Here is an 11484-nt window from a genome sequence, read left to right as displayed (position 1 = left end):
TGTGTGAATTACTTTTCCGGTTCTGTTTTATGCATTCAGTTGTCGATTGTGACTGCAAGCTGGAACTGTAAAACAGACAACTACTGAAATGTATCCTGTGCTGAAAATGACACAACATATTGTCAGATAAAGCCATGATGAACATGCTGGCATATTTTTCCAACAAATAATCACCTTACCGTTTAAAAAACAATAAAATATTGTGTTGTCTACATAACATAATAATGATGTGTTACATATTTTGCCCAACTGTGTTGCCTATTTCATTTTATTTGTCTAGCGGAACACATGTTTTATTTGATATTTGGCCGGACAACAATAACTAACGGAACAATCCCTGCACTTCCGTTAATGACACCGGCAGCGGAGTTGTTACAACTGATTGTCAGCTTTTTTACATTTCAGTATTAACATTTCTCATTATATATTTGAGAGGTTGTTTGGCGACGGAAATTCAGTTTTAATCTGTCGCTGCAGGTGCAGCAAGAGGCTTGATTCCGAGTGTCGTTGATTATGGTGTAGAGGGAGCGTTTCTCTGAGACAGCAGGTAAACAACGGGGCAGACATTAGCTAGCATGTTCGCCTAGCTTGCTAGCAAGCCAAGTGACATTTCATTCGATAAAAACAATAGCTATATAACTAGATATCTCTGGTAGAAACATAGCTATCACCCTTAGGTGTGTTTTTATGAATCGCTCCAGTTGTCATCCCAGTCTAACATTGTAACACTGAAAGTTAGTGCATATTTCGATAGCTAACGTTGGCTAGCCAGTTGGTAGCTACGTTTCCTGCTACCTACCTAGGTTTCTAGCGGCTAACGTTAACATCTTAACTACTCTACTATGTTGGTATGTAGCTTACTAAAGTTAGCTAGCTAAACTAAACCCATAGCTAACTAGATTGCGGGAGTGATTAAATAAGTAGCTTCCTAAATATTACTTGTCTAGCTACCTAGTTAGCTTCATATGTGATGTCATTGCATTTTTAGCACGACAGTAGCTAACTTTAGCTACTACACAGGAAACATTGTGTAAAGTTAGCTAGTTAACGTTAGCTAAATATGTTTACTACACGGATGTCACAACTAATCTTAGCTAACGTTATTTATCAGTGTTTTCTTGCTGTGTAACTAGCTATGCTTTAGCTATATGTGCAAGTATCGCCTTCCTTGCCGCACCCTAACTAAGTCCTGAGTTTCACTTCTTGTTTATTTGTCAAAAGCATCATAATCCTGGCATTACATAACTATATGGGGAGTCTTAGCTTGTTGACTGCCTGCCTTGGTGCAGTGCAGCTCTGCCCTGCTTTCATTTAGCTGAGAAACTAGTAGCCTGGAGACCCAACGGTGAATTTTATTGGATTCAACTTCTGACATAAATGAGTGCTAGGAACAGGCAAAAGTTTCCTTGCACTATCTCTACAAGCCAGAATGTTGAATACAATGATATTTTATCTTACTTTACCTGTTGTCTGTGTGGTTTCCACAGGAAAGTATAATTCAATCAACTTTTCAAGGTGCTGGTAGTGCTTTCAGATTTCTATCACCAGCTTGTGCAGAACCATTTAAACTTGTGCACGAGCTTGGCAAGTATCCTTGTGCGGCGTGCATGTATTTTCTTATTTTGCCCATGCTTCAGGTGATAGAAATCTGAAAGCACTGCCAGTACTTTGAACATTGTATTTCATTCTACTTTCCTGTCAATTATATTGTCTCACATTCCTACCTGCAAAAGGACCAACCGGAAAGTAAGTACAATGCAATGAAATTGAGAAAGAAAGACACTGGTAGCTGTGCTATGGGAAATTAACAACCAATCTATTGTGAACATGCTGTGGAATTACTTACATTGTCTGTCTGTTAACATAGCTAGGACAAATGGCTTTTAAGTTAGGCCTAAATGTAGGCCCTGTGCAGACTGCACTTTGAGCTAGCTTCGTGCCGCAACGAGAGATTTTGTTGGGACATTGGGCCGATACAGATCGTTGGCTATGTGTAGATCAGTTGTATTAGCTTCCATTAATGTGGTTTTTTTCTTTCCTTTTATAGAACCACAAGATTACTTCTTTGTATGTGTGTACAACTGTGTGGTGGTGAGAATAAAACTCTGGATATGGAACATCTGCCTTGTTCTTGCCGGACAACCTGTAGTGAGTCAGAAATGTAGTCAATCAGCATTAAGTCACTAGCAGGTAAGGGAATCTATAGCCAACCGCTCAGATGGCTCCACCAAGCCATTTTTACATGCCCAATGTCCCAACAACAGAATCCCTTGTCGGGGGACAAAGCTACAGTACGTGAGCCTGCCCTGTAGTGCTGGCAGGCAGGCAGTGACAGCTGAAGCAGGTGGGGGTCATACTGGGCACATTTCATGGGCACACTGATATCTGATACCTAGGCCTCTGTCACTCCTATAAACACAAGCACTCACTCTACATAGGCACAGGCAGCCTAGTGCGCCAGGGCCTATTCATTTTAAGATTTTGGGGTTGATATTCTGGTTCAGGTGCAGACATCCCAGGCCTGGTGGTTTTTGTTCCTTTTACATTCAGAACAAGGATGATTTGATGGATTGAAACAACTTCATCATAAACTTTGCCTTGAACTTGTTCAAGAACAGGATTGACTGCAGTTCTTAGTGCAGCATGAATGCATGCCGATTCAGACACATTCCTTTGTTTGAAACTGAGTAGGCTAGTCAGTCAGTGATTCTTCAACTCAAGCTGAACTATTTAAATTATTCTGGGTAGCAGTCCTAGCCACTAGCCAAATATGACATCCACTCAGAGCTGAACTAAGAGAATAACCCTATCGGGATGGCCAGTCTCATAGCGGGCGAATGACTCGTACAGAAATTACAAGTTGGTCACACTGAGCCGCTGTGTTGTTGTGCTTCTGTGCTGCATCACCCCCGACAGTTTGTCGTCTGCTGCCAAGCATTTGGGGGGGATTTCAGCAACACAGCTCCTCAATGGCCCTAGATAACAGTGCATCCAGGTGTGTTGATAGAGTTTAACCCTGCATCATGCCAACCATCTTCTCATTGTAAGACACTACTGAGGATGTGTCCCAAAATTGACATCTTAACCCAGTCTAAGAAATAAACCTCCCATGCCACTCTGTCAACATCACGGCAAATCTCATGCGAGTGCATTCCATCTATTGGCACAATGGACAGTTTTTAACATCTCGTCCCGTGTTTTATGATTCTGAGCTGACTACTGAGAACACAGTAAACAAGCTGATTAAAGTCAAGAGTCCAAAGGCCCATACAAGCTTCACTCAATTGATCTACGCTTGTGGGTGGAGTTGGATTTTTGGAGCATTGGACACCTTTTAGCCCTTTTAAATTATAGGATTCGCATAATATTTGACAAATATAGTACTCAACATCCAATATGGACCAAACTTCTTCCTGCCATTGAGTAAAATGTGTGGTAGCCAATAAAATGGTCCAAAGCCACCCATGGTCCCCCTCACACGCCATGCCAATCCCACCCCAACAACCACGACAGTATCATTTCTCTGTATCTGACAAGTAGTTTGGAGCTCCAGCTTGAAGTATAGCTTTTTCATCCTTTGAAGTGTATTCCTGGTGATTTAAATGTTTATTTATTTATTTTTACCCCCCCCCCCCCCCGTTTAGAGAAATGAGCCATTGAAGTTGCTTGCATCATTTACCATAAATCAGTGTGAAAGTGGTTTCCTGTGTTTATTAAATGGATCACAATACTTTCTTTGCAACTTTGTGTAAAAAAAACAACCTTTAAACAGGTCAACATTCACAAAGCCGCTGGGCCAGACGGATTACCAGGACGTGTACTCAAAGCATGCGAGGACCAACTGTCAGGTGTCTTCACTGACCTTTTCGACCTCTCCCTTACCGAGTCTGTAATACCTACATGTTTCAAGCAGACCACCATAATCCCTGTGCCCAAGGAAGCGAAGCTAACCTGCCTAAATGACTACCGCCAGTGGCACTCACGTCAGTAGCCATGAATTGCTTTGAAAGGCTGGTCATGGCTCACATCAACAGCATCCTCTCGGGACACCTTAGACCCACTCCAATTTGCATACCGCCCCAACAGATCCACAGATGACGCAATCTCAATCGCACTCCACACTGCCCTTTCTCACCTGGACAAAAGGAACACCTATGTGAGAATGCTGTTCATTGACTACAGCTCAGCGTTCAACACCATAGTGCCCACTAAGCTAAGGACCCTGGGACTAAACACCTCCCTCTGCAACTGGATCGTGGACTTCCTGACAGGCCACTCCCAGGTGGTAAGAGTAGGCAACAACACATCTGCCATGCTGATCCTTAACACTGGGGCCCCTCAGGGGTGTGTACTTAGTCCCCGCCTGTATTCCCTGTTCACCCACGACTGCATGGCGAAACACGACTCCAACACCATCATTAAGTTTGCTGATGACACAACAGTGGTAGGCCTGATCACCGACAACGATGAGACAACCTATAGGGAGGATGTCAGAGAACTAACTGTCAGTGTGGTGCCAGGACAACAACCTCTCCCTCAATGTGAGCAAGACTACGTAGCTGATCGTAGACTACAGGAAAAGGCGGGCCGAACACACTGTTTTATTTAACACATTTACGTTAAATAATGCAATCGACTTCAATGGCTAATTTCTCCAAACGGGAAATACAACATCACCAGCTTCACATAGATTACATTACGAAGGATGACACGGAGACATAACTGATACTGTATACTGGTTGTTGGGGTGGGATTGGTGTGGGGTCCGTTGGCGGCTTTTGATCATTGTTGGGAAGAATTAGACCAATGGTCCAAATCGGATGTTAGGATCTATATATATATAGATATATATATAGATTATGTGAGTCCTATAAATTAAAATGGCCAATTTCGGTGCAATCAATTAGTTTAATTTCTTTAATTATATTCCAACAAAATAATGTTTCAAGAATGCAAATGTTACTTTTCTAACTACAGAAACAATCTTAGATGGTGTCTGCTCTTGTGCTTTTGGAGGTGGAAAGACTCCAGTGTGACCTACAACATTATCAAATTTGATATGCTGCTTCAATGTATTCGCTCCCATATCAGCTAAAAATAGAATGTTGTAATTTTTTGTCACATAGAAGAAGAAAAAAAAGTAAAGGGCTACAGCTGTTTTCAAATTTCAAAGTAGCCTAGAATCACGTATGAATCACGTCTAAAATGAAGCATGGCACTTTTCATATGCGCAGGAGTACTGTACGTTGGATTTCGGAGACTAGTACACGAAGCCTCCATTTTTGTGACGAAAAATTACATTGCAACACTGCGATACGCTCCAAATCAACCGTCTCCGTACCCCTTAAAGAGTGCCTGCAGCCCTGTGTACCATCTCTCAGTGTCAGTCTAATTGGATATAGAACACCTAATCAGTGTAAACTCTTTATTATTTCCTCTTAATTAGCCTGGCTGGGATTAGTCTACTCATTGTGATCAAAGGCGGGAACAGCTGGGAAGTTAATACTACCTCTCCCCTTAATGTTTTTAAGCAGTTATGTCGTTTTCTGTTATGTCTGGGACAAACATGAATTCGACTAGGACGAATCTGGGTCCATAAGGACTGACTTGGGAAATGGTTACTGTTGGGACTTGGTTTGAAAACAACACCTAACCTCTATGCCTTTACCCTAGCCTGCCTCCTGCCCAAGCCACTGGGACATTGCTTTACACCTAGCCCATATCCAACTGCACACCTAAAGGGAATGCAAGGTGTAAGTTGTTAGCTAGAGTTGTTCTTTGTGACAACAGTGTTTCTGTTTGCTGAAGGTCAAGTGCTGGTTGGTTGGTCTCTTCTCTGTGGTGGTAGAATGTAGCATAGGGAAGTGATTGAGGAGAAGTTCAGCCCATTAAAACACACAGAGGAGCTATCAGACATGGGCTTTGTGTTTTAGAGTAATGCTTGAATTAACTCTGACTTAAATGACTAATCACTATTAAACTGTCAAACTCTATGTAGGCTAAGTAACAGCACTGGCGAAAGTACAATGGAAGGTAGCTCCACAAAGAAGTCTTGTTATAACTGAATACCACTGATTTTGTGGTCTCGCATGACAGTGTTAACATCAAGTAGCTGACTTGGGTTCTGGCTGCCGGTGGCCAAGCTAAGTGATTTTTGGATTAATTCCGTTAGGTGTGCCAGTCTATCAGACATGTTTCACATCACATGTAGTTCCTATCGACAGTGAATGTTGCAGGTGCATGAATAAGTCATCAGGTTATGTGATTGAGCAGCCACTGCTGTTCTCAGCAACTTTGTTGCTGCAGTGGCATATGGGGGATGCAGTGACTTTTTGAGTCCCAGGGGTGCTAAGTGTCCCAATTCCACTGGGCCTGCAGGGGACAAGAAGACACAACTAACATACCCAGCCACACGCTGGTGGGACAAAGGGCTTTGTGGGTAGCAGTTAGCACCTGTACACGCTCTGGCAAGACCTCACTTCATGTAATGTGAACATCAAGCAAAGGGAAGTGTATTCAGGCTTATTTCGTTCTTTTATTTCTCCTTTCATGTTGTCTATAGCCTACTACTATTATGAATTGGTCATATTGTATTGTAATATCACTACATCCCTGTCTCTTATGCATCATGTCCCACACTGATCCACTGCTGTTATTGTGTGTTTTCAAGAGAGAGCGTAGGGTAGCCATGCTGACGTTGGCCAGTAAACTGAAGAGGGACGAGGGGGTGAAGACTGGCAGGGCCCCTGGGGGCCCCTCCGACTCCTCTCACAGAGTCTCTATCAGGGACCGGCTGCTCATCAAAGGTACAACACACATGACCTTCTGTAAATGTATCTATCCATCTCCTCCAGTTAGTATTTTCAGACTTCTAGCATCTGGGTGAACCTAATGCTCTTCTCATGAATTTCAAAGAAATTCAAATCTGTCCGTCTTTCTTTTTTAATCTTTTCACACTGTCTTTAGTTCTTTACATTTTGATCCCTGTATTCCTGTTGCTCACTCTTCTTCTCTATAGTCTCACCATCCCAGTCCCTTAATCGTCTGTCCTTGACCAATCTCCTCTAATTTTATTCCTCCACACTCCATGTTCTGTTTCAAACTCTGTAGTTCTGCTTTCTTTAAAAATCCATTCAAATTCCAGGTCAGAAGCCCATCTTATGCAAAGGAGAATGGATGTCTTTCTGTTCAGTCACTGTGGATGTTCTTTCATCAGTTTCTTCTCTGTGATTCCTCCAAGTATTTTTTTTTCTTCTTTGAGTTACATTAATGGCTTTTATTATTTTTGTTAATTTCCTGTGTTGGTCAGGTCAAGACAAATTCCCCATCAAGGGCAGAAAAAGTTGTCAAATTATGTCTGTCATTTGAGTTGTCTGTTATGTTTGGATGCTCTTAGCCTACACAGTGCAGAGCCGATACCGTCGCAAGGTCACATTTTACCACTTCCTCTAGAGTTTCCTGAATAGCTAGCTAGAGTCAAACATCTCTGGTTGTGCCTATCTGTCTAGTGATTGAGGAGGTGGGCTTTGAACGTTAGCAGAACAGGAACACTGTCCGGATGTAGCTTCGTCGTCATCCGCTCCTCTAGACTCCCTGACAGATTCACATGTGTCCTCCCTCCTCTTTCTCCACCTCCCTCCTTCTCTACCTCCTTGTCCGTAGCTATTACTGTTTTGTGTCTTACCACTGGGGCATAATGTCCAAAGTTTATCCTCTTTTAATCATTCACCCTAACATCCACTGAAGGCAGTTTGCCACAAAGTACACAGTCCAATACTCCCTCTGAGATCTGAGGGAGGGAACATGCTTTTCTTTCTGTAAAGGTGTGGAGCTGAAACTGCATCAGTCCAATGAATTGTATTGATGGAAATAGCCCAGTACCCATTCATAATACATATGCAGTACAGACAGTCCATTCACAATTGTGTCATGATTTATTATTTTAATATTGCTTGCACAGCACTGTATCGAAGCTCCTAAGCTGTACCTAGAGGAAGATAAGTTACTTCTCACCTCGGCACCGGCAGAGATAGTAAGGAAAGGGGAACACAAAAGAGTAACCCCTTCTCTCCCCACAGGACTCCCTAGTGAGGTTGAGGTTACAGTTACTGTACAGTCATCTGAGTTGACCCTTGTTTTTATTTACTTTTTTTGCACTGTCTCTATGCACATTCTCAGGGCCCTACACACACACACTGACACTCCAACACACATACAAGCACTCATTCCATCATTTGCTCACACACACATAATATACACATAAACTCAGCAAAAAAAGAAACAGCCCCCTTTTTAGGACCCGGTCTTTCAAAGATAATTTGTAAAACTCCAAATAACTTCACACATGCTCATTGTAAAGGGTTTAAACACTGTTTCCTATGCTTGTTCAATGAGCCATAAACAATTAATGAACATGCACCTGCGGAACGGTCGTTAAGACACTAACAGCCTACAGACGGTAGGCAATTAAGGTCACAGTTATGAAAACGTAGGACACTAAAGTGGCCTTTCTACCGACTCAGAAAAACACCAAAAGAAAGATGCCCAGGGTCCCTGCTCATCTGCATGCTGCAAGGAGGCATGAGGACTGCAGATGTGGCCAGGGCAATAAATTGCCATGTCCGAACTGTGACACGCCTAATAGGCTGACCACACCGCTCGTGTCACGTGCGCAAGGGTTTTTTTATTTTTTTTATTTAACCGAGTAGGTAAGTTGAGAACAAGTTCTCATTTACAATTGCGACCTGGCCAAGATAAAGCAAAGCAGTTCGACACATACAACGACCCAGAGTTACACATGGAGTAAAACAAACATACAGTCAATAATACAGTATAAACAAGTCTATATACGATGTGAGCAAATGAGGTGAGATAAGGGAGGTAAAGGCAAAAAAAGGCCATGGTGGCAAAGTAAATACAAAATAGCAAGTAAAACACTGGAATGGTAGATTTGCAGTGGAAGAATGTGCAAAGTAGAAATAAATAATGGGGTGCAAAGGAGCAAAATAAATACAATAAATAGTGTAGGGCAAGAGGTAGTTGTTTGGGCTAAATTATAGGTGGGCTATGTACAGGTGCAGTAATCTGTGAGCTGCTCTGACAGTTGGTGCTTAAAGCTAGTGAGGGAGATAAGTGTTTCCAGTTTCAGAGATTTTTGTAGTTCGTTCCAGTCATTGGCAGCAGAGAACTGGAAGGAGAGGCGGCCAAAGAAAGAATTGGTTTTGGGGGTGACCAGAGAGATATACCTGCTGGAGCGTGTGCTACAGGTGGGTGATGCTATGGTGACCAGCGAGCTGAGATAAGGGGGGACTTTACCTAGCAGGGTCTTGTAGATGACATGGAGCCAGTGGGTTTGGCGACGAGTATGAAGCGAGGGCCAGCCAACGAGAGCGTACAGGTCGCAATGGTGGGTAGTATATGGGGCTTTGGTGACAAAACGGATGGCACTGTGATAGACTGCATCCAATTTGTTGAGTAGGGTATTGGAGGCTATTTTGTAAATGACATCGCCAAAGTTGAGGATTGGTAGGATGGTCAGTTTTACAAGGGTATGTTTGGCAGCATGAGTGAAGGATGCTTTGTTGTGAAATAGGAAGCCAATTCTAGATTTAACTTTGGATTGGAGATGTTTGATGTGGGTCTGGAAGGAGAGTTTACAGTCTAACCAGACACATAGGTATTTGTAGTTGTCCACGTATTCTAAGTCAGAGCCGTCCAGAGTAGTGATGTTGGACAGGCGGGCAGGTGCAGGCAGCGATCGGTTGAAGAGCATGCATTTAGTTTTACTTGTATTTAAGAGCAATTGGAGGCCACGGAAGGATAGTTGTATGGCATTGAAGCTTGCCTGGAGGCTTGTTAACAGTGTCCAAAGAAGGGCCAGAAGTATACAGAATGGTGTCGTCTGCGTAGAGGTGGATCAGAGACTCACCAGCGGCAAGAGCGACATCATTGATGTATACAGAGAAGAGAGTCGGTCCAAGAATTTAACCCTGTGGCACCCCCATAGAGACTGCCAGAGGTCCGGACAGCAGACCCTCCGATTTGACACACTGAACTCTATCAGAGAAGTAGTTGGTGAACCAGGCGAGGCAATCATTTGAGAAACCAAGGCTGTCAAGTCTGCCGATGTGGTGATTGACAGTCGAAAGCCTTGGCCAGATCAATGAATACGGCTGCACAGTAATGTTTCTTATCGATGGCGGTTATGATATCGTTTAGGACCTTGAGCGTGGCTGAGGTGCACCCATGACCAGCTCTGAAACCAGATTGCATATCAGAGAAGGTATGGTGAAATTCGAAATGGTCTGTAATCTGTTTGTTGACTTGGCTTTCGAAGACTTTAGAAAGGCAGGGTAGGATAGATATAGGTCTGTAGCAGTTTGGGTCAAGAGTGTCCCCCCCTTTGAAGAGGGGGATGACCGCAGCTGCTTTCCAATCTTTGGGAATCTCAGACTACACGAAAGAGGTTGAACAGGCTAGTAATAGGGGTGGCAACAATTTCGGCAGATCATTTTAGAAAGAAAGGGTCCAGATTGTCTAGCCCGGCTGATTTGTAGGGGTCCAGATTTTGCAGCTCTTTCAGAACATCAGCTGATTGGATTTGGGAGAAGGAGAAATGGGGAAGGCTTAGGCGAGTTGCTGTGGGGGGTGCAGTGCTGTTGACCGGGGAAGGGGTAGCCAGGTGGAAAGCATGGCCAGCCGTAGAAAAATGCTTATTGAAATTCTCAATTATAGTGCATTTATCAGTGGTGACAGTGTTTCCTATCTTCAGTGCAGTGGGCAGCTGGGAGGAGGTGTTCTTATTCTCCATGGACTTTACAGTGTCCCAGAACTTTTTTGAGTTAGTGTTGCAGGAAGCAAATTTCTGCTTGAAACAGCTAGCCTTAGCTTTCCTAACTGCCTGTGTATAATGGTTTCTAGCTTCCCTGAACAGCTGCATATCACGGGGGCTGTTCGATGCTAATGCAGAACGCCATAGGATATTTTTGTGTTGGTTAAGGGCAGTCAGGTCTGGGGAGAACCAAGGGCTATATCTGCTCCTGGTTCTACATTTCTTGAATGGGGCATGCTTATTTAAGATGGTTAGCATTAAAAAAAAATTATAATAAAATTACAAAAAATAACCAGGCATCCTCTACTGACGGGATGAGATCAATATCCTTCCAGGATACCCCGGCCAGGTCGATTAGAAAGACCTGCTCGCTGTAGTGTTTCAGGGAGCGTTTGACAGTGATGAGTGGAGGTCGTTTAACCGCTGACCCATTACGGATACAGGCAATGAAGCAGTGATCGCTGAGATCTGCGTTGCAAAATACATTTAGAAATCTATGTTATTCAATTATTGCACCCACACTGCTCGCACGCCCCAACGAGCATCTGCGTTGCCAAGGGCTAAAATAGAAATCAGTTCTATTTCTGATGCAGATCACGCTGCAAGTCCTGCAGAAGGAAGCGGGTACCCACGTGCCATCTCCTCATTGGTTA

General features: G+C 43.3%; 1 protein-coding gene across 2 annotated transcripts in view; it reads left to right on the top strand.

The window, feature by feature from the left end:
- Positions 1-288: 288 nt before the first annotated feature.
- The window catches only part of LOC110520213 (NEDD8-conjugating enzyme UBE2F), an 88185-nt gene continuing 76989 nt past the window's right edge, over positions 289-11484 (top strand). The window contains exons 1-3 of one of the 2 annotated variants that reach the window (XM_090229947.1): positions 328-547; positions 2048-2190; positions 6671-6806. In XM_090229947.1, the coding sequence (XP_090086073.1) occupies positions 6689-6806 (118 nt within the window). In that variant the 5' untranslated portion in view covers positions 328-547; positions 2048-2190; positions 6671-6688. Of the gene's footprint in view, positions 548-2047; positions 2191-6670; positions 6807-11484 lie in introns of both variants that reach the window. The other variant, XM_036974604.2, reaches the window with a different exon arrangement.

The sequence above is a fragment of the Oncorhynchus mykiss genome, chromosome 3, assembly GCF_057628025.1.
Source record: "Oncorhynchus mykiss isolate SJ-2025 chromosome 3, ASM5762802v1, whole genome shotgun sequence".
Lineage (NCBI taxonomy): Eukaryota > Metazoa > Chordata > Actinopteri > Salmoniformes > Salmonidae > Oncorhynchus > Oncorhynchus mykiss.
Note: the sequence above shows the minus strand (reverse complement) of the source record. Positions and strands in the feature narration are given on the sequence as shown.